The 23488-nt window shown below is 38.1% G+C and overlaps 1 protein-coding gene across 3 annotated transcripts in view; it reads right to left on the bottom strand.

The window, feature by feature from the left end:
* LOC131061002 (1,4-alpha-glucan-branching enzyme 1, chloroplastic/amyloplastic) overlaps positions 1 to 23488 on the bottom strand; it is a 244948-nt gene that overhangs the window by 62039 nt on the left and 159421 nt on the right. For all 3 annotated transcript variants that reach the window (XM_057994501.2, XM_057994502.2, XM_057994503.2), the window contains one exon: positions 14236 to 14391. In XM_057994501.2, the coding sequence (XP_057850484.1) occupies positions 14236 to 14391 (156 nt within the window). The remainder of the gene's footprint in view (positions 1 to 14235; positions 14392 to 23488) is intronic.

Genomic DNA, 23488 nt, shown 5'->3' with positions numbered 1-23488 from the left:
ACCTTATGCAAACTTCGACGATTTTACACTTAACCCCTCCTTTGGCAAAGTCCGGTATTTTTGGGTTACTTGCAAACTTTTAAAACTTCGCTATTTACCCTTTATTGGCGAATTTCGGCGTTTTAGCCCATTTCGCAAGGTTTCAAAACTTTTTGACATTCTTCTCCTTAATGCCGAAGTTCGGCATTTCACCTTCTTTTGCAAAGTTTGAACACTTTTAACATCTTTCCTCCTATCGCTGAAATTCGGGACAAATGAAGCCTTTTGCAAACTTCTAAAATATTTGACAATTTCGCCCTTTATGGCGAATTTCAGCGATTCTAACCATTTTGAAAACTTTTCGCACTTAATCACCTTTTGCCAAATTTCGGCATTTTTAGCCAGTTTGCAAACTTTTAAAAACTTTTTCCGACATTTTACCCTTTATAGGCGAATTTCGGAGATTTATGAAAGTCTGCAAGTTTGCAAGTTTATGTTTTATCGTGATATTCCTCTTAAACGCGATTTTCGACATCTTGGAGGCTTTTGCAAGCTCTTTTAATTTTAACATTCCTCCCTCCTTATGCGAATTTCGAGGTTTGGAGGCATTTCGCAAACTTTAAATTTTTATCACTTATTCCTTGGATCGCGATTTTCGAGGATTTGAGAGCTTTTTCAAATTTCATTTTCCACGCACTTTTCCTCCGAAATGCGAACTTCGGGGATTGAAGACTTTGAAAATTTTTACTTTCGCACTTTTACCTTCTAAATCTTGAACTTCGGCATTTTCATGGGTTTTGCAAGTTTGAACATCACGATTTTCCTTGTATGGTGAATTACGGCCTATTGAGGGAGTTTGCAAGTTTACAACCTTAATACTTTTCTATCATTTCTCCTCCAAATCGCGCTTTCGGGCTTTATGTGCCCTTTGCAAACTTAAAAAAACTTCTTACTTAACCCTTTACGCGGTTTTGGATGACTTGGTCATTTTCGGCCAAAATGGAGATCTTGTGAGATTCTACACTGCTTAGATGAACACCGAGATTTTCATTACCTTGTGATTGTGCTGTACCCACCAGTTTGACTCAAAAACGAACCTCGGGTGATGAGGACTCTCGGTAGTTTCTCTTCTACCGGGCAAATCAAACCTAGAACGGGAGTCCCCTGTCAAAGACGGGGTGTGTGTGCGAGCACAACAAATGGCGACTCGGCTAGGAAATGTTCTTGAACATTTCAAGGATAACTATCCGGATCAGACCCTAGAATCTTCGGTATATACCCCACAAACCAACCAAATGACAGAAGACAAATTCACAACAAAAATGAGGTCGCAAAGTGGATCACGTCACCAACCTTGGGAATCAAGTGTGTAGTGAATTTCATTCAAGCTTAAAGAGAATTGAGATATCATTTGTAGGCTTTGCTCTTGGTTGAGTAACCCAAGAAGATTCCTTCATCACTTCTTGAATCAAAACTTTCTAATCCATCTGTATCTCTCTTGATGAAGCACTTACTTCCAAACACTCTAAAATGCTTGAGTGATGGTTTCCGGTTGTACCATAACTCATAGGGAATCATTCTACTGTTCACTCCTAGTTGTACCCAGTTTAATGTATAGACAACAGTATGAGCTGCTTCCTTCCAGTATGTATCCGGTATGCTAGCCTCATTCAACATTGTTCTAGCCATTTCCTTTACTGTCCTATTCTTCCTTTCTGCCACACCATTCTATTGTGGTGTTCTTGCTGCTGAATACTATCTCTAGATTCCATGTTTCTCACAATAGTCAATAAACTCATTTGAAGAATATTCTCCACCCCGGTCTGATCTTAAACACTTTAATCGGTGTCCACTGTCATTTTCAACCATCCTTCTAAAAATCTTGAATCTTTCAAATGCCTGTGATTTTTCATGCAAAAATGTCACCCAAGTCATCCTTGAGTAGTCATCAATGAACAACATGAAGTATCTCTCACCGGTCAGAGCCCTTGTCCTTGATGGCCCACACAAATCTATATGCACTAATTCTAGAGGTCTTGAGGTATTGTACTCTTTTGTTTTGCAACATACTTTGATTTGCTTGCCTCTGATACATTCATGACAAAAAGTACTTGCTGGTTTTGTTATTTGTGGAATGTTTCTTACATATCGATTCTTGCTTATCTTCACCAGATTGTCAAAGTTCACATGACTTAATCTCCGGTGCCACAACCAACTTTCATCAACCTGTCCCATCATGCATTGGGACTCATAGCATTCCTTCAGATTGTAGACATTTCCATCTGTTCTCTTTCCTTCTGCCACAACCTGACTGATACTCTGCTTTCTTATCTGACAACCGGTAGAGTCAAATGTGAACTTGTACCCTTTGTCACGCATCTGACTTACACTCAGCAGATTATGCTTTAGTCCTTCCACGTAGTACACATCATAAGCCTTAAGCTTGCCATCAATATTCAATGTACCATGACCTTTAATCTTGATGGAGGAGTTGTCACCAAAACAGACAGAACCACCATTTCAATCATCAAGCTTGATAAACTTTTTCTTGTCTCCGGTCATGTGATTTGAGCAGCCACTATCAATTACCCATAAGTTCTTCCTTTCAGCGTGTAGAGCAGTCTGCACAATCAAGCTTGACACTGTCTTGTTCTTCTCCTTCTCTATCCAAACCTGTTTCTCTTCTTTCTTCTCCTCTTCTGTCATCTTGTGTTCCAGTTTAGTCTCTATCTTCTGATCCGGTACAGTTTTCTTTTGCTCACCAGCTCTGAGCTTACAATGCCTTGCTATGTGACCAAAATTTTGACACTTATAACATTTTATATTAGCATTGAAATATGTATCCAAAGCATTCTTGTAGGACATTTGCACACTTCTCCTACACTCATAACTCTTATGATCAAACTCATTGCAATTGTAGCAAGTGACATTTGTACCTTGTAACGCAGCAAATGAGTTTCTACTCTCAAAACTGGGATTTACATTCATTTTCCTACAGTCTGCCATTCTATGACCGAACTTATTACACCGGTGACAATAACCATGAAAGTTTGGAACATACCGGTTAGATTGTCTTGCTCCTGCAAATGACTGCCTCACCGAGGGTCTTCCTTTCATGCTGCTAACTCTGGTGAATCCTTCATGATCAGCTCTTGCATTTATCCTTGGATCTGCATGTCGGTGCATTGAGTATGGTCTCCGATTCATTGATTGTGTAGATTGGTTTGTGTGACGATTCTTAACAACATCTGCATATGTCTTCTTACCAGTATCTTTGCTTACCGTGAATGTCTTCTTCTTTTCACTTTCATTTGAAGAAGTAAACAGTATCTCCTTACTGGATGTGTCTTTGCTATTTGAACTTTGACCCTCTTCAAATCCTAAGCCACCGGTATCCTTAGATTGCTTCTGTTAGCTCAACATCTTGTCTAAAGCTTCGGTGCTGCCTTCATATTTGCTTCTCACTTTCATTTCTTCCTTGCTTTTCTCTAATTCCTTCCGAAGCTTGACAATTTCTTCTTCTAGGTTCTGATGCTCCTTCTCCTTTTTACTCAAACCGGTGCTAGTAACTTCACAGATCCTATTGGCTTCTTCCAATTGAAGTTTTAGATCTGCAGTTGTTTTCTTGAACTCTTCAAAAGATTTCTCCAACATTTCTTGTTCTTCAGCTGCAGCCTTTTTTACCTTCTTCAGATCTCTTCTTGTTTTCTTCAGCTCTTCCAAGGCACTGATGAGCTCTACTTCAAGATCTACTTCTCCTTCTTGCTCTTCCTCTTCTCCTTCTTCAGGTACCGGAACCTCTTGGGCCATGAAAAAGGGTTGCACTGACATCATCTTCACTGCAACAGTCATCTGAGACACTCTCCTCATCTGTGGTATCATTTTCATGTGTGTAAAGACTGTTCTGCTTCCGGTTGCCTCTTCTACCATACCAGTAGACATTATAGTTCTTGTCCTTATCGTATGATCTACTACCACTTGATTGATCATCTTCATTCTTATCACCATAGGGACATTTGGCAAAAAAATGTCCAATCTTTCCTCAGTTGAAACATTTCAAGGGCAGTTTGCCTTTGTATTTGCTTGAACACGTCTTGAGTGTTCTGACAAAGTTTGCCATGATATCATCAGAGTCTTCACCAGTTCTATCATGAGCAAACTCTTCTTTTCCTTTTCTTGATGTTTTGAAAGCAGCTTCTTTCTTCACAGCCTCAGTACCAACAGTCCTCATTTCATAAGCAGTTAGGGAACCATACAACTCATCCATTGTAAAGACTTTCAGATCTTTTGCTTCTTCTATTGCTGAAACCTTTGTATCATACTTAGGTGAGAGGGATCTAAGTACTTTCTTTACTACCACCTCATCTTTTATTTCTTCTACAAGCCCTCTAATGTTGTTTGTTGTTTCATCAATCCTTTGGAGAAAGTCAGCAATCTTCTCTTCATCTCTCATCTTCAAGCCCTCAAACTATGCTCTCAATGTTTGTAATTTGGCTTCCTTGACTTTAGCATCGCCTTCAAATATTTTTTGCAACTTATCCCAAGTTGCTTTGGCAGATGAGCAGTGCATGACCTTAACAAACTCATTATCAAATAACCCACTAAGAATAGCACTTTTTGCCTTAGCATTGTTCTCATATTCCTTCTTAGCATCTGGATCAGTAGGAGGATTATTAGGGACTGTAAACCCATTCACAACCAACATCCATACATCACAACCTAGAGAGGACAAATAGGTTTCCATTTTTCTACTACAAAAGGCATAGTTGACACCATCAAACATAGGGGCTTTTGAGGAGGCTGATTCATTTCTTGTCATTGTGAACACTTAACAGGATCTACCCAAGCTAGAGAACGCTTTGACAAAATAGGGTACCTAAGCTCTGATACCAATTGTTGGACACAATGGATCACTGAGAGGGGGGTGAATCAGTGATTTAAACAATTTTTACTTAATCAGAGCTATATCGGTTCAATATAAAATACACAAGATGCAGACCGGTTACCAAAGCAATGCACACAATGTGTGTAGGAGAAATAACTAAAGGATTAATACATCACACACATGAAGATGCAACACATAACACCAGATGTACGAGGAAAACCCAATGTGGGAAAAACCTCGGTGAGAATAGCTATTGGAGATGTTCTGCTCCAATTCAGCCTCACAATAAAAAGATCTAATTACAAATTTTAGGGCACTATTGATGTGTCTTTTGTACACGACCAAACATAGAATAAAATACCTAAAGGTAACTTCTCCTCTCTAGAACAAAGTTTCCCGATTGCTGAAGATCTCGCCGAAGGATCAATCGAGGCAACTCCAAGGTTCTTGTATGTAGGGTCTCTACGTGTGGATAAGCTCTTTGTGGTATGATGTGATTTTGTTGGAATCACAAGGGGACTTACTTTTGACTGCCTAAGTGTTTAATTTGCTGGAACTTGAATCCTATCTACTGGTTGGAAGATAAAGAAATGGCAAAAGGTACAGAGTTTAGAGAGTCTACTCTAAGACCTAGAATGCAAGAATGTAATGGACACCCCGGAATGCCCAAAAACCATACCAATTGCTGCTAGGAATTTTATCAAACAGTTTGCATCCAACTCCTTATTTCTCCGTTTAATGTTTTAAATTCCCTTATGGCTCCGGAAATGAAATGTTGGTTTGTTTTACATGGAATTGAAATCATAGAATATGGACAAGAATGAAACTACAATAATATGCAAACTGAAAATTGAACTACTGCTGATAAGATGTTATTTTCAGATTTTAATAAAATCAAATACATGGCAGATTATCAACTCACTAATTATTCCAGTATTATTGACATAATACTCCAGCAATCATTTTCAATCTTGCTGCTACAGTGACATGAATAGTACCCACGTGAATAGTAACTGCGTGAATAGTGTTGCAGCAATATTAATTTGTCTTCAACAGGTCCAATATCTTCATAAAATCATCTCCTCAAAATGGCATAAGCATCAGACAAGTAGGGAAGAAGATATGAACAAACATTAAATCTGCCTGTAGCTGGAAATGCACCCAATCTGCCTGATAATGAAGCTGATAACAATGGATTCCAAAGGCCAAACCCCAGGGGAATGACGTCTAGAATGTCACAAGAGAGGACAGACGTCCTCTAATGCCAAGAACGGATCTGCAACTCACACATACCAATTCTTCTCATATTCAACCTATCTAATGAAGCCACAAATGCTTTCTTTTATTCTTTTTCCAAGGGTCCACTCAACTCTCATGGGCAATGTGGGATAAAAGATGAGCAATATAAAACATATATTAAAATATTCACTTATGTCTCCCTTGGGTACAGATCCCCATAAAATAAATATTAGAGTAACACTTTAATATTTTACAATTAAATTAAATGTTACTTTAATAAAACTTCAGGCATTAAAATGTATTAGCAATCGGACTCCGAATAATGCGAGTGATAGCTCGTTGAAAAGCTCTCACTGAGGAATATCAAATCCAAACACCAAAACTGGCCTCCACTATGTCCTGCTGACTTACCAAAAATAGTAAGTATGCCTGAAACTGAGTAAATCAACTTCGTTTTGGCCCAAACTGGAAATGACTAGGCCAAAACACTCCAGGATCCCCTTAAACCCTTCGTTAGCCCTCGAGACCATGTAGAACAAGGCTAACGCACACACACTTGGTCAACTGCTAAAGTGGGGACATTACAAAGAAGATGGATGAACGACTAGGTGGAGTCCTATTGGGCTGGGTCTCACCATCAGGCTTGAACAATCCGACACCAACTCAGTGCGATCTTCTGAGGGATGCTTCAAATATATTCAAATCAAATACTATCAGATACTGATTATCATTCAAGTTAATGCATGAACAATAGACGTGTAACGATTTGAGATTAAGTTCATTCTATGCCAATTGACCACGCAAGGCGCACTTACAGTCAACAAGAGGCTAGTGGTTTGGACTAGGGGGATTCCATGCGAGTGCATTCAATAAATTCTTTCATTCAATCTAATCATTTATCATCTACAATGAAGATTCAACAAGAGACCATGCATATTGAAAAGAAATGACACATTTCACCATATCTTCAATGAAAAGGGGGTTCATTTACAATCAAGGCAACAATTTCTTGCCTTCTCTTCCTAATCTACTCTAATTGCTATTCTATTATCTATTCTCTATTAATCAATCCCTGACTATTATCTATTAACCAACTATTAACCTCTACAAATGAGGAGCCAGGGCTTTATATAGAGAACCCTTTACAAATTGACGGCTCTAATTGACTTAGAATCAATGGCTAGGATTACAAGATAGAAACCCTAATTAGGGCTTGTTACAACAAACTTCCCTAGCCAATTAGAAAATTAGATTTCAGAAGTGAGGACCAATAAGAAGCAGGGATAGGTACATCGAAGTTTGTGCCGCCTCCGGTAAATTAGGTACATTGAATCTGATCATGTTGAGGTGAACCAATCCGACTGGAAGAATGATGAATGGGATGCCACCTTGTCTAAAACTTGTGACTTGGTTGATCCTCTTTTGTCTTTTGACATGATGAATGATGTACTTCCTTTGTTTGACCAAGCTTCCTTATTGTCAAGTATTTCTTCTCCGGTAGCACACCTCCGCCTAGAAGTGCTAGCAAAGCCCTTTCTTTGTCATCATGTGAAAGAATGAAGTCTTGAGGCTAACTTGAACTCCTTGAACACTCCTAGTCTTCCAATGCTTCAAAGCACCATGAGTCTTCCCTTTGGCTTGTGGAACGTCCTTGATGACAATGGACTGGAAGAGGTCAACCTTGCCCTGGCCTGGTCTTCTTCTATCTGCAAAATAAACCAAAAGATGATTAAGGATACATAATAACTTTATTTAACATAGCATTTTCTTCCTTAAATCATCAATAAGAGTTATCAAAATGAAGTTCACTTGAAATCCTTCCCAGGGACAGGCCCCATAAAATTTCGCCCTGGACCCTGGCCAAGGACAGGACCTATTTGGGATTTTCGCTCTGGACCCTCTGGAAGGGTCAAGAGCGAAATTCTTGTTTAAGCTCAAATTCCATCATTTTATTGGTTCAAAATGCCTCCAAGTCAAGCATATGCTATCTTTCTCTTGTCCAAAGCCTAGTAATCCATGTCTTGACCTTCATCATGAGCAAGTTAGGTAAAATTGAGAATTTCGCCCTGGACCCTTTGGAAGGGTCAGGAGCGAATTTCTAGTTTTAGGCTTGATCTTACACTTCCTTTACCTCAATTCATCTTGCAAGGCAAGAATACCTCACTCTACCTTCAACCATGCCACAAGAATCAATGTTTTGGCTTCACCCAAGGAGAAAATGGTGGATTTGAAGAATTTCGCTTTGGACCCTTAGGAAGGGTCATGAGCAAAATTCATGTTTTGCATGTTTTCCCTCACTCAACTCCATTCATCTCACTTTGTTCTAACTTGCTTCTCACCTCTGGATCTATCTCTCAACTTGCTTGACAACGTTTACTTGGCCTCAAAAATGGCTAAAAGGAAAATTTCACTAAAAAACATGGCCAAGGACAGGACCTATAAGGGATTTCACCCTCGACCCTCTAGAAGGGTCAGGAGCGAAATCCTTGTCCAAGCTTAGAATCTTCATTTTTGGAGGCAACAATACATTCAAGGGCAATCCTAGGGGCATCCCCCAACTTCTTCCACCTTGGTCTAGGCTTAGCTTGGCATAAAAATGAAAGGAAAAGGCTGTTTTAAGGAATTTCGCTCTGGACCCTTTGGAAGGGTCAGGAGCAAATTTCATATTTTGAGCTTATTCCTTCATTCCTCTCACTGCAATTCATCTTCAAAGGCAAGGTCACGCCACTTCACACCCATCCAAGTCATAAAAACCAAAGACTTGACTTGCTTTGAAGGGAAAATAGGTGATTTTAAGAATTTCGCTTGGGACCCTTTGGAAGGGTCAGAAGCGAAATTCAAGTTTTGGGTAGATTTCACACCTCTTTCCTCCTCAAATCACTTCAAACTTGATTTCACCAATTTCTTCTCACCACAATCAAGTCCACTTACCACCAAATTAGCTTGAAAACTTCGCCTTTCAATGCCTTAGGCAAAATAGGGGGTCAAATGAGGATTTCGCTCTGGATCCTTTGGAAGGGTCAGGAGCGAATTTCCTCCTCCAGGCTAATTTCCATCATTTTGTCGCTTCAAACCTTCTCCCTAAGGCAATAATGCATCCAAGTCCTCCATACCATGCAATAGAGGTTTCAAACTTGGTCAAGTTAAAGAGCAAAATAGAGGAAATATGAATTTCGCTTTGGACCCTTTGGAAAGGTCAGGAGCGAAATCCATGTCTTAGGTCAAAATCTTCATTCCTCAATGCTATCAATCACTTCCTGAGGCAAGAACATATCAATCTACCCCCACCAACTTCATCACTCACCAACTTGACCTAACTCAGACCTTCAAAGAGGATATTCACTCACCAAGCTTCATTGACCTCCTCAAACTCAAACAAGACACAATTAGCAACAAGAGCAAAACTAGGCCTAAGGCAGACTTTCAAAGAAACCCTAACCTAGAGCATCCACTGACTCACTTTTAGCTAAAACAGAGCCTGCTCTCTTAGTGATCCCTCTGGCAACACTCAGCATACAAAGGCTAATAGACAAAACACTAAAAACCTAGAAAGCGAACCCCAGAAAGAAAAAAAAAAGTAGGGGTCCCCATTTGCAATGGGGCGATGTGTGAATACGTCATAACAGGCACCAACCCAAGGAGCACCAACACCTGATTTATGAGCACCAACTCAAAGGAGACCAACCCCTACACAATTTATAGGCTACAACCTAAAGGAGCTACAACCCCTGCACTAAGCACCTACTCAGTGAAAAATAATATGAAAAATCAGATATACAAATGAGATCCTTGCTGCAAATGAATTTTTGCAACCCCTCAAAGCTCTGCACTACTAGTTTCTATCTTACCGGTTTGTATCAGCTCAACACACACTACAACTTAGCCTTTCTGCTAGTTCTAACTCTGCTTAATCTTCGCTCCCTCTGTTTTGCTGAATTCAAATCACACTTGGTCACTCTCTATCAAGTACTGCTTCTTTCAGTTTGCAACCTCTGCTTTCTATGCTCACTCTGCCGGTTTGTTCCTTACACCGGTTTATCCTGCTTCTCCTTACCGGTACAATCTTCACTCACAAACACTTCAAGTGTTTATCTCTTCGTCTCTCAGATAGCAATTTCACACTCTCCTTCACCCTTCAGCAGATGTCTTAGGTCGCCATATTTTAAACTAAAGCTTTCCTGCCAAAAACCAATTCAAACAAAGGGTGGCTAGGGTTTCCTTCTACTGACCAAATCTGCATCCAATCTGATCCGATCCGCCTTGGATCGCACACCTACATTGGAGGAATAAGTCATCACGCGTTTTCCATCTGTCCAAAGTATGTTTGCCAAAAATAGCAAACCTGACCATGATTTCCGGCCTTGAAATCTGTCGACTCATTTATGACCCAGCTGTTTCCTTCTCGAGGTCCTCTTGCAATCCAATTTCCTTGCTTCAATCCAGGCGCCAACAGCTCCCTGATCTTTCTTTGTCGTTCATTCTTCCTCGAGCCGCATCAATCTGTTATTTACCCATGATTTGTGGTTGTTTCATTTAATGTCGACTACCTGCTCCAACAACCATGTCGATGGAAACTTCAACAACCTCTGCATGCTCGCCACCTTAGCTCCATGTGGCATCACATCGGCATACACTCAGCTCACCGACATAGGGTCGGTTTCAACTTGAACATTCAACAAACTCATACCGGCACAAGCCCTTACCAGTGAGACCTTCTCCTGCTGATAACTGGCAGTATACACTACACCGGTAGCACAACTTCACCTCCGGTGGTTTGTGATCTCTTTGTCACTTTGTCTCTTTATCACAAACATTATCACAAACAAATAGCCAACCTTTATACCGGTTACAACTTGTCATGCCAACACACAACTTCATATCACCTCTTACCAGTGATGTCACTGACAGTCTCAATACCTACTTGTCTTCCACCATACCAGTTTACAAGCATTCATGTTAATCTTCCTTATGCCGGTTCAATCTTCTTCATACTGGGTTGGCATACCCTATCGGTAGCTTGCAATACCGGTTGAGATCAATGACAACTCAATGCCAACAACGCCATCCCATTTCATGTGGCATGTTCCTCTTAAGTCAAACAAATGGTCAAAGATATAGCCACTATCGATCCCTCAATTTAGTCCCCGTAGAGATCATAAGTGACAAACTACTCTCCTAGACAAAGAGTATTCCAAAGTTAATGTTCTAGTGGCAAATATGAGGCCAACTTGGATGGGGTTTGGTTGCTCTATTGTGATGGATGGGTGGACTAATGATAGACATCGACCACTCATCAATATCATTATCACATGCTCTATTGGTTCTTATTTTCTCAAAGTTGTGGATTTTTTACGAAAGCGTAAGGATGCAAAGTTCCAGTTTAGCATTTTGAGAGACATCATAAAGGAGGTTGGGGCTGCTAATTTTGTACAAGTGATCATTGATTTAGCTCATGTGTGCAAATTAGTTGGTTTCAAGGTGGAGGGTGTTTCAAATTAGTTGATTTCCTACGTGCAAGAGGGCATGTTTCTAAATCACAACGATTACATCGTACACTCATAGTGAAGAGGTGGCGTGAGGATTTCCAGCTGAATTTATTGCGTTGCAAGTGACAAGTTGGCTAAGGTTTTATTTTCTGATGTGGACAAATAGCAAGTTATTGTGATTTTAGGCACCAATCGAAGCAAATTTGCCTGTGAAGACTCTCTAATTCGGTGGCGAAGGAAGGTGGCACAATGCAGGCGAATTTTTCCTTGCAAACCACCAAACCCATTATGGCATTCTGGGGAAGGATTTCTAACGAACGCTTAACTCACGTCTTCAAAATCACAAAGCCGACCTTTCTGAATAGGGTGAAAATTGTCCTATGAGATGAACACTTGAAGGCCCAATACAAATATCGAACCAATATCGATGTCACCTCTCTATTTTTGGCCTGGTGTCCAGAGTTTGAGACGAAGGACTCTATGTTTTGGCTTATGCACAACTGTGTGAAGGATGATTGGTGCTGGGGTTTGGCAAGCCTAATTGGAATGGGTCTTCAAGGGGAAGGATTTGTGTCCGGGTGGAGATTAGTTACACGTTGGCGAATTCATTCCGCCTCTTCGACCCTTCCTACTGTGGGGCACAAATGGCAACAAAGAGGTTAGATGGGCCTTTGCTCAAATTGGCCTACAAGGTTTAAAGGATTTCCTCAAGTCTAGAGATGCCCAGATGGTGCAGTATGAATAGGCGAAGTCAATGCCGAGGGAAGTAAACCAGGAGCATGATGAGGAGACCACTCCTCCCAAAAGGAAGCGCAGCAGACCTATTGGTTCCTTCAGCTCGAAACGTCGCTGACTCTTGCAAGAAGGTACCTCCTCGACCGTGTAGATCTAGAGCAGGGGTCCTAGGGAAATGGTCGAAGCAATAGCATCTGAAGACTGTGGGAAGCGTATTGTGGAGCAGGAGCAGAGCTCCTAATCTGATATGTCATTTTAATTACTTGATATTGTATGTTGTATAGGGATGCAGAGCCCATTTCATAAGGTTTAGTATATAGACTATGGGCATATAGGGCTAGAAGGTGCAGGTTTTGGTTGTTCTATGAAGTTTTTGATGTTCAGACTTGTTGCAGACTTTGTAAATCTTTTTGATTATTAATATAATGAAACAATTACAGATCAAAAAAAAAAGGCAATAAAAATATTTAAAATGGCACATGTTATGAAGGTCCCTCTAATTTTAAAAAAGAAAAATACAAAATTTGTTTTGGGCTACACTGGATTTAAAAGCACTATTGTTTTTCTTTATTTCCCATCAAATTTGAAAAAGAAAGAGCATCTTCTTCTCTATTTCCCAGTGTTTTTTTTTCTTGTTTTTTCCCGATTGATTGAATTACAATTAATCTTTTGGTTTCACAAGTCAATCACAAGAAGGATCTTTGCTGCAATGATCCTGATATTACATCTAGCAACTACAATGTAATCTATGCTGATTGCATTCAACTTAATAGTAACAGCATCCATCTTCATCACTTCCACAACACAGCTGTTAACACCAAACCTTCACTTCTTTATGCCATGTAATCAAATTCTTAATAGATGTTTACACAACAGTTCTCCCTTGTACATTTGACATTGCTAGCCCTATTAGGGTTAGGGAAGGCATTAAATTAAATGATTCCCAAAATGCACATCATGGTGACCTTTGTGTTGGATGAAATGTGAAACAGAATTGGAAGAACTATATTCAAAGAATAAAATGTCGATTTCTATGCTTCTGGCTTTTGACGCCTTTTAAGTTCAGAATGACATTTTTTTTAGATGGTTAGCTTGTGTTGCCAGCTATGTTTAATGTGATCATTCTGCCAATGATGTCTTCTACCAAACAAAAGAGACTTGATTGAGATGTTATTGTGCCATATAGAGTAGGAGCTATCTAAATGTCTTTTTTGCCATCTAGCAGTGTTTTAGAAGATTGAAATCCCTGGATTGAAGCTCACTGTTATCTTTGAATCTCTGTCACGCATTTGGATCCCTTTGAAAAGGACAGATGCAAAATTTTGCTTTGGTACTTGTCTTAGTATTATTAACTTCATTGATAAATTACCAGCTTGTACTATAAATTACTAACCATTATACAATTAGCTTGCCATCATGACAACATAAAAGCGCATTAACTCCAGAACAATTAAAACGTTTATGCTATTAATTTGTATTAGATTAACATTAGGATTGCATAACTATGCTTTCTTCATGATACTTCGTTATTTTTACTTTTCTTGAAGTGCTAATACTGCGAATATATATGATCTTTTCACCCGTTATATATACAAGAACATTAATTTTTCAAAGATAAAAAGATGGGTGCATATTTGTTTCATAAATCTGAAAGGGAAAAATATGAGCACAAGCAAGATAATAATACCATCATGATTACATACTTCTAGTATTCTAAATATTAAAAAATAAGAAGAATGTATCTCTTAAGAAACCACTAAAAGTATTGATAACAAGATGTCTTCTCGTTAGAGAGAGATGAAAGAATGCATTCATAAAAAGGTGTATCCGAAAAAATAGTGCCATACAATTTTCAGTGTATACATGTAGTTGTGGTATGTTAGAGAAAGTTATTTCTAAAACAAACTTCACCTTGTATTTTCCAGGCTTTAGACAGCCAACTCTATAGTCTGTATAGCTTTTATTCCAGTGGAAGTTGAAAACAAACACGAGATCACCCCTTTCAAACACTATAACTTTATCACCCTCGTCTTTTCTCGAAACATACTGGTGCTCTGAAATCATAAACTGACAAACAAAACATGTGACTAGGTTAACAATATAAAGTTCATGCCATTTACTTCAATATTATAACATTAAGCATGCTAAGAAGGTAATATTTCTAGAAAAATGATCAAATTTTTGGAAATGCATTGATTGAAAAACAACTACCAGTCAGGTTAGCCATCAAAAAATAGTTTTGAAATAAATGGTAATAGAAACAAAAGTCCATATATCCCATTTAGTATCCTTTAGGAATATTATTCAAAACATAGTAGCAAAAATACTGCTGACTAGAGAAAAACTATTTGCTTTTTTTTTCATTATTTTACTGCATAAAAAGAGAATTTTATTAAGGAGAGATTAGGTCAAAAACAACCCTATATTAACTTAATTGGCCCTAAATTGAACATTTTATATCAAGATAATTCTACATACTTTGGGATATTCTCTTGAAGAGATTTCTTATCTTTTTTGTTTTGCAATTTTTTGTCAAACTTTTTTGGTCAAACAAATTTCACAATATTTTGTCTCATAGTTCAATTTTTTAGAAAAAACCACAAAGTTGCTTTTCTCAAAATAATATAAGTTTTCAATTTTATGGCATTCAAAGAAACATATATTCCAAAACCTCTGTAGCTGGATTTGCCAGGAACCTTGGCCAAACCTGGACTTGTCCTGGCAATGTTTTGATCCCAATCTGGGTCTGGCCTGGGCTTGCAAACTTGGCCACAGTATGCCAAAGAGGGGTAGACCCTGAGGAAAACAGGGGAGAAGGTGGTGGATGTAACAAAAAGATGCATTTTTACATATAATTGTTTAGCAATGTGAATGTTTGCTTTTTATTATGAATTTGTCGGTTTGTACAATATACAATATGCTTTTGCCTGTAAGAAACAAGGTTCCTCGTAAAAAGTCAAGTACTTCACCTAAGCTTAGGCCCCGAAAAGTTTCATATACACAATGATATCTCAAAATAGAAATATTAGAGAGCCAAATCTCCCCTACAGAAGGTGAATGCAATATTCTGAATTTATTTCAAGCATAGTATTTAGAAAAATATCTCGTTGTTAAAAGATCTACATCTGAGAGCCAATGTATCTCCTCTTAAGAGACTGAACAGCCTCTATGAAAATCTCCACTAAAAGGTTTGTCTCCTCTTTTTAACAAAAAGTGCTTTTGCATGCTCAAAAATCAGAGATCTAATACTTTGAAATTTGAAACATCAACATGATGCTGCTACACATAAAAGATGTTTCTAACAAAGAAAATCTTGCAATCACAGATATGGGTTGCCCAAACTCCAAAATAGTGTAGTGTTGACAATCGAACTTGTATGATAGTGCCATATTTCGCAGACTTAGGCACGTAGAGTACTTGGCAAGCCAAGAATTTCCAACTCGGCAACTCAAAAAAACATAATTTTTATGCAAAATACAGCTACATATCATATTACGAAAGGGAATTACAACAGAATTTCTACTTGTGAACATCCTGAAGAACCAATTGAAGTCCTTGAAGGACAAATGTAACCTTATGAAATATAGTGTATACATGAATACTTGTGTGAGACAATACTTTGAGGAAACAGAAGGATCAATTCAGATAGGAATCAAGGAGCATTAAATGGATGCAAAACACAGTATGATGGAAAAGTCAACTTTTAGTAGAACACTTCTTGCAACTAAAATTTATATTTGCATGGAAAAGGCATAGGTGTTAAGTTAGCCAAGAGGAATTATTATGTAAAAACACACTTATAATAATAACATTAATAGTAGTCATAACGATAGTAGTAGTAGTAATAATGCTAATGATAATAACAAGAAGGGTTTAAACAAAGCTGTGACCACTAGCAAGGGGTTCCCATAGGACAACGTATAGTTTGTTGGGTGTCTTGCTTCTCCAAGATCAGTGGTAGCTGATAGTTTATGTATTTCTGTTTGCTTCTATTTATCTCTTTATTTCTCCAAATCTGCAACTCTCCTATGGGAGCTGCCGATGCATAAATTCAGTACCTATGTTTGTAAGCTTTTTTTTATTTTTGTTCCAAACATGAGGCCCCTCAATAGATACCCAAAATGATTCAATAAATAGAAACAAATAAATAATAATAAAAAAAAGTCACAACACAAATTGAGATCATACTTGCAATAGCAATTATGCACTCTCCCCTGAAAAAATGTGATCAGTGCCACTTACTGCACTATTGTCCTAATCTATTTCACTAGTCAAATGATTACACACTTTCGGACGTGCTACTAAAACCTCCATTCCATGAAATGTAGGCATCTAGATTATATGATCCATCATCATTCTTCTATCAACTCTTCTAATCACAACTGTGATTTCTTAAAAGCCTCCACTTCTCTCTCACATGGGCAATTTGTGCTACCCAACCTATTATAGCTTGTCACCTGGCTCATTCATGTCTCCCTATTATTTTGAAAGGTTCTATGCCATCCTATGATCATCAACTCAAATGGTCTCTACAATGTCTGTAGTCTTTACCTACCTTTGTCATGCCCCATCAAAATAAGAATAAAAGGGCCTTAGTAACTTGCTAATAAACTTTGGGACACACCTTCAGCCTGTCAGATATTGTACAATGTCTGTGGCCTTTACCAGCCTTTGTCATGCCCCATCAAAATAAGAATAAAAGGGCCTTAGTAACTTGCTAATAAACTTTGGGACCCACCTTCAGCCTGTCAGATATTGTCCACCAATTAAATATTTAATGAGAACCAATTTCCTTTCTCCTTAAGTGGATGCGATTATGAAAACATGCCAGCAGCAGACAACCCACAAAAGATGTCACGAATGTGTCAAGTTTTGTTCCCTTAAACAAAATATAGCTATTTCAGATTTAGGAAGACTTGGGAGCAGTGATTATGTTATTTAAGACAGAAATAACTGTTAGTTTTTAGTGCTCAGATTAGCAGTATAGAGCAGAAAATCAGAATGCAAAGTAAATCATACATATAACACACATGTACCCTAGCAAAACCTCCCTCTTGGAGGAAAAACCCAGCAACCAAAGATCTCAGACCTGATTAGATTAGGTATAGCAGCAGATTACAATACTGCCCTTCTAGGGCATACAAAGAACTTATCTGAATCACAGTACTTAACATATTTGTCACGAGTAGTGATGACTACCTTGGCCTCTCGGGTTATAATATTGGCTTTATATAGAAATTAAAAGATACATGCATACATGCTATGCAAACAATTTGATGAGCCCTCATCCACCCTAGAAACTTACCCAACAAATTACCTATAGCTTTGAAACAAGATTCAAACCAAAATTGTAATGGAAGATTTGAGAGTCTTACCTAGATTGGATTAGCATTGAAATATTCAGTGCTAGGATTGAAAGAAGGGTGCCATGGTTTTAGCTTAAGTAAACACTGCCCACAACTCCATTGATAGTCATAAAGAACTGTATCTTTATGTCAAACATTGTAATGTCCCCTTTTCTAGGTGACATGAGATGAGCAGGGGTTGACCTACCATTCGAGTTCCCGTAGGTCAATGACATGGTTAGGGGACTCATTCTGAGGGTCATGGAGCTTTGCAGGGGCTCTGTGAGCCATTTTGGTCCTTCAGACGACAGTTCCTATTTTTTAGAGAGAACTGGCAGTTGACTGAATGACCACCTGGGGGACCAAGGAGTAGAGCAGGATCCTTTTGAGCAGTTACAAGTGTTTGGAGAGAGGTTCCTACTTTTTAGGGCGATTCCCTACTTTTTAGGAGGTTGTGGCAGTTTCCATATTTGAGGTTCCACGGGACCATACCATGGTTTCAGTTTCAAGAAGATTGGGTGTGTTCCCTAGTTTCTAGAAGCATCCCTAGATTTTAGGGATGGGACTGCCAGTTGGCCCATATTGTCCGGCATCAGTCACAGATAGGTGACAAAGTCAGATTCATGTTTGGTTGGTTATTTTGGGCTATTATTGGATCTATGGAAATATTTTAATATATTTAAATATTTCCTAAGTTAGTGATTAAATAAATTAAAATAAGGCTATGTTATATAGTCATTTCGGAGTAATAAGGGGTTTTTGGCTTCATCTGGTTTGATATGCCTATGTGTTATAGCTCGTTGGAAAGGTCTTGAACTTTGCTACATGATTCTCACCTCCCGGAGTCTTTTTGGATGCTTGAAGCTATTTATTCACAATAAAGTGATATTTTTCTATAGTTTGATGCCATAATTGGGAAAGTGTCACTTTAATTATAAAGCGCAAGCTTTATTATTCTTTAGGGTTCGACTTGCAAAGGGAAAGGAATTATAAGGAGATGAAAACCTAATTGATAGCATCTTTGATCATTTTGAAACTTGCGAATTTGGGAATTGCTCTGGAAGAGTGATTTTGGTCTGGGACGTAAACCCCAGGTCTGAACTTGCTGGAACGTAGCCCTCAGCAGGAGTTGACAGTGGATTTATCCAAGATTGCACAGAGATTGTTAGAGGTAGAAGACACATCTTCTTGGCCTGAAGATTCAGCATGCATATTGGGGGTTTCAACAAGGCGGCTGGTCTATTTTAGCTGGCATGTGATTTGCAGCAGCTTCCACGCCTGCTTTGTATGTTGGCTTGAAGGGTTGTATTCAACTTATTTGGTCTTCCTTGTTCGTTGCCAGTAATATTCCTCCATCTGGCATCAATCCAGATTGAGAATAGCTCCAAATAAATGTATGGATTCTTGCTCAATACAAAACTAGGTTATTTGCCTGGTATGATTTGCAGTATTTTCAGATTGCTTAAATGTTCTTACATATGAACATTGTTTACTGTTTTATTTCACAGTTGTTGCTATTTATTAATTACTTTACTTATAACATCAAAACCCAAAAAGAAACAATCCCTTTCTGCAACTTCTGTCTATTTTATAAGATCACCGGAAAATTACAAAAATATAGTATGTTTAATTAAGAATTTACAGCAGCAACAACAAAAGGATCCATTTGGGATCTTTCAAACATTGTCAAACACCAGCACAAAAAAACCTCATGTGTAGAGGTATATTTGAATATCGTCATCCAAAACAAGACATAATGTGATTGTAATCCATTTAATTCGTTTTCCTTTCTTATACTTATGTTATATTTCATGTATATATTGGTAGGATGTTTCAGAGTGGTTTCAGATCTCTAGGAGTTATAATGCAAATTCTAGGCTTTAGAGAATCTTCAAATTTCAATAATCGGTAGGCTCCTATCAGCATTCTTTCACTCTCTCTCTATCTCACTCATTTTATTTGCCTTCAATTCTAGACCTATCTATCTCCCTATCACTCTTCCTCTATCCCCTCTCTCTATCTCACTATCTCCTCTCTCCCCCAAGATCTAGACCTATCTCTCTACCTCTCTCTCTCCCTCTCACCCTTAGACCCCCACAAGGGGTTCTACCCTCAACCTTGTTTTGGCGAGGTGGGGGAGCCACAGCAGACTCCTAGGACTAGGCCCTCTAGTTCTACCTCTCCCCTAGTTTTCACTAGAGCTGGGAAGAGGACGATGTAAAATGTTTTGATGTAGTATTTATATTTTGTTTTACAAAAACAATTTGGCATTTTCATTTTGTTTCAGACTATCAATAATTCACATTCCACATGAGGATGCCATTTTGTACCCACTTTGCATTTACATAAATCAAACATATCTAGACTCAGCTTGTTTCTTTTGTGTACTCATTTATTGACTCATTGGATACATCTCATCATTAAATTTTGCAAAAAAAATGCATTTCTAATTAAATTTAAGCAAATTTTTAAGTTGTCGATTTTTTGCCAAGTTTTTTTTTCAAGCCTTGGCGAGTAGTTCAACTATGCTTGGCACTATTTTTTTGAGATCAATGGATGCAACAAATAGACTGAACTTCACTCGATTTCATGAGGTGATACTTGAGGTGGGGCTCATACATTTGATGAAATTTATTACAAACTATGTTGTTGTCTATGCTCCTAAAGAAAGATTGTGATAGGCAAGTATCCTACTTTGTTTTGGAGTCCATGCATGACTCATTGTCTTGATTTAACCCTAAAAGATGTAATGTCCCCTTATTATTATTCCTAGATTGGGCAATACTAAAGCTTGCAAATACGGGAAATTGACTTTCAGTTTGCTTAAAGAAATAATTATTTTAGTAATGGTTTGACATATGAACATATATGTATATTTTAATAGAAATAGCGGAATTAATACTGATCTGAATTCTCTGTCAAAGAGGGTCTGATATTATGATTGTCCGTTAATAAGACTGAAATTCAAGAAAATTACTGTGTCTGATTTAGCAATGTAACTATACCGGTAATAACCTCAATCACTAACAGTGAAGAGAGAGATTGCTGTTTCTGATTGTTATTTGGAAAATATGCAATGTGTGTGGTGCCGTTTCTGAATATTACTTCGAACCATGCAACCTGTAAATGCCTAAGGCAAAGCGCTCAGCAGAGCTTATCTGTTCTGGATATAAAGAAAAATAAATTACCATTTTTCGATCCTTTGGAAATGATCGGGATTGTCTTCATATACGATGGGAATGGTGACTTAAGAGACACGTCCCTTGTCTCTTTATATGGTGCCTTCTTATACCTTGCATTTGGGATGATGAGATGTCTCATAGCTCTATATGATATTCACACCATTTAGTTATTGATTGACTTGTATTGCTAATCGGATTCTCCTTATAATCGCATCCTTAACATTACAAAGGATAGCACTCTTTCATTATTATTAATTTCCCAAAATAATCGTTGTTTCGTTATTCTTTTATTTATTCATCTACATCGCTGCTCATTATCCTATTTGTGTTTATTATTAATAGACACTGCTTCATCACTGCCTTAACAAAGCATAAGATTGCAGCCTGACGTGGAATTTTAAGACTTTGGTACCATATTATTTCCTCTAAGGAAGGAAGCGATTAAAGTAAATAAATCGGTTAGTTTAAGATGCTCATTGCCACCTCATCATTAGTCAATGCAGCCCCTAAGTCTTCCTACATCTGACGTAACATGTTATTGTTTGATGAAGTTTTAAGGTACCAAAACTGATACTATTCTGACATTCTGACATCCTCTGATTTGTTGTCTGCTGAAGGCAGGGACCTAGGGAAAAATTTACTTTAATGTTAAATAATATATATCGGTGGTGAACAATTAACAATCTAAAGTATTTAATTCAAGCTGGTGGGTCCAGGATGTACAGTGGACTGAATATTGATACTTTATTTCAGATCCGATTTGCAGTAAATATTATTTTTGCAATAATACATTATTATAATATTTATATTGTTATTTTGTCAATAAAAATATTGTAAAATTTATTTGATTATATATATTTTATATTTGAATTGTATTATTATTTATTATTAAATTCTATTTTAGACTGGGCATTATCAGGTTTAGATGGGGACATCACAGTCTCCCCTCCTTGAATTTGCTTGCCCTCAAGCAATATTATAATCTTGATTATTGGATCTACAATCACATTTGAACAATACATGGAAATATACGTATATACATCTTATATTTTTCTAGTTATTCATATATAGAGTATGAATCAAACACAGAGCATACACATGAAAACACAAAGCATACACATGAATACACGGAGTATACACACCTACTTAAAACATATGTATGAATATATGCAAGCACGAAGCATACGAACAAATACACCTGTTGTCAAACCTTGGTTGAAATCCTGCAATACGTTAGGAAACCATTGGAACTAATAATATAAATCTCTAAAGAAAGATAATTAAGCATAAACTAACATAACCAGGGTCTGGTCCAACTCCCTATAGGAGCTCAATCATAAGAGAGTGGGAGTAAGAGGAATGATGAGGTGTCCAAGAGACCCTCTACCCTAGGCTGAAGAGTGGAGTGAAAACCAGAGCCCTCTTGGCCTCATGGGACCACCGGTCAACTAGCATGAAGTGGGCTACCTAGTGAGGTATCCTATCACCGTTCCCCTTCATCACTTCCATCCTTATTTCCTTGTTAAATAATCAATTATGATAGAATTTGGAAAGATACAATAGGGTGTCCTGAATGTCCTTCCCCTCTAAGCCCAAGAGCAGTGGATTCCGTCTTACACCCCCTTGGCCTCATGGGACCATTGGTCAACTACCACGAGGTGGGTTACCTAGAGGAGGACCTCATCGCCGTTCTCCCATCTTGTACTTCCTTATATTCGTGACAGTTTGCTCCATAGATTCTTTATGGATTTCTTATACATTTCATAGTTGGGACAGTTTTCTCTCTTCCCTCTTACTCATTGCTATTGGAGCTTGCTAGGTGTATGTACTCGTGAACACTAAATCTGTTCTTCAATAAAACTCCATTTGTTTTCTGTCTCATCCTCTTTTGATTGAAGTAATTTAAGATTTCCCTCATCATATCTTGTTTTCTTGTTGGGGTTTTCCCCTTCATGAGGTATAATTTCTATATGATGGGCTTCACCTTTCCTCTCGCACTTATGTCTTGGCTCCCAATTTTCTTTGCATCGGTAGCACAAGCTTCTATTCTTACAATTACTTCGGCTGCAAGCATACCCTTCCTCCCAAGGATCTTTACACTTGTAACACAACTTTTCCTCTTGATGTCCTTTATTACAAACATGTCCATGCTTCCATGGATCTTCACATTTAAAGAAGTCTTTTCTTTCTAAGTTCTTTTCGAGTGGCTCAAGAAAGAAATATTCCCTCATGCCTATCCTCCTTATGGAAATACTTAGATATAAGATTTTTAGACCTTTCTTTTAAAGATGGGGTATCAAATTTTAGGGCCTTTTGAATGGCTTCTTCCAAGTTTGTTGGTTCCATGGCACTTACTATATTTCTAATTGATTCCTTTAATCCTTCCACAAAGAGGTAAGTGAGTCTCTCTTTAGATATTTCTGGTACCATGACTGCCAAATTTTGAAATTCGAAGGCAAACCCTTCTACTGACCCTTGTTGCCTTAGTTGAGTTAGTTCTTTGAAGTACCATTGTGGATGCCTTTGATCAAACCTTTTGATAATTTTTTGTGTAAACTCATCATAAGTGCTTATGTGTTGATGGCCTTGGGTGATGGGACCATGATGCCACCAATCATGGGTTGTTCCTGTTAAGGT

The sequence above is a fragment of the Cryptomeria japonica genome, chromosome 9 (genome assembly GCF_030272615.1).
Source record: "Cryptomeria japonica chromosome 9, Sugi_1.0, whole genome shotgun sequence".
In the NCBI taxonomy this organism is placed as follows: domain Eukaryota; kingdom Viridiplantae; phylum Streptophyta; class Pinopsida; order Cupressales; family Cupressaceae; genus Cryptomeria; species Cryptomeria japonica.
This window is presented reverse-complemented; position numbering and strand designations above follow the sequence as displayed.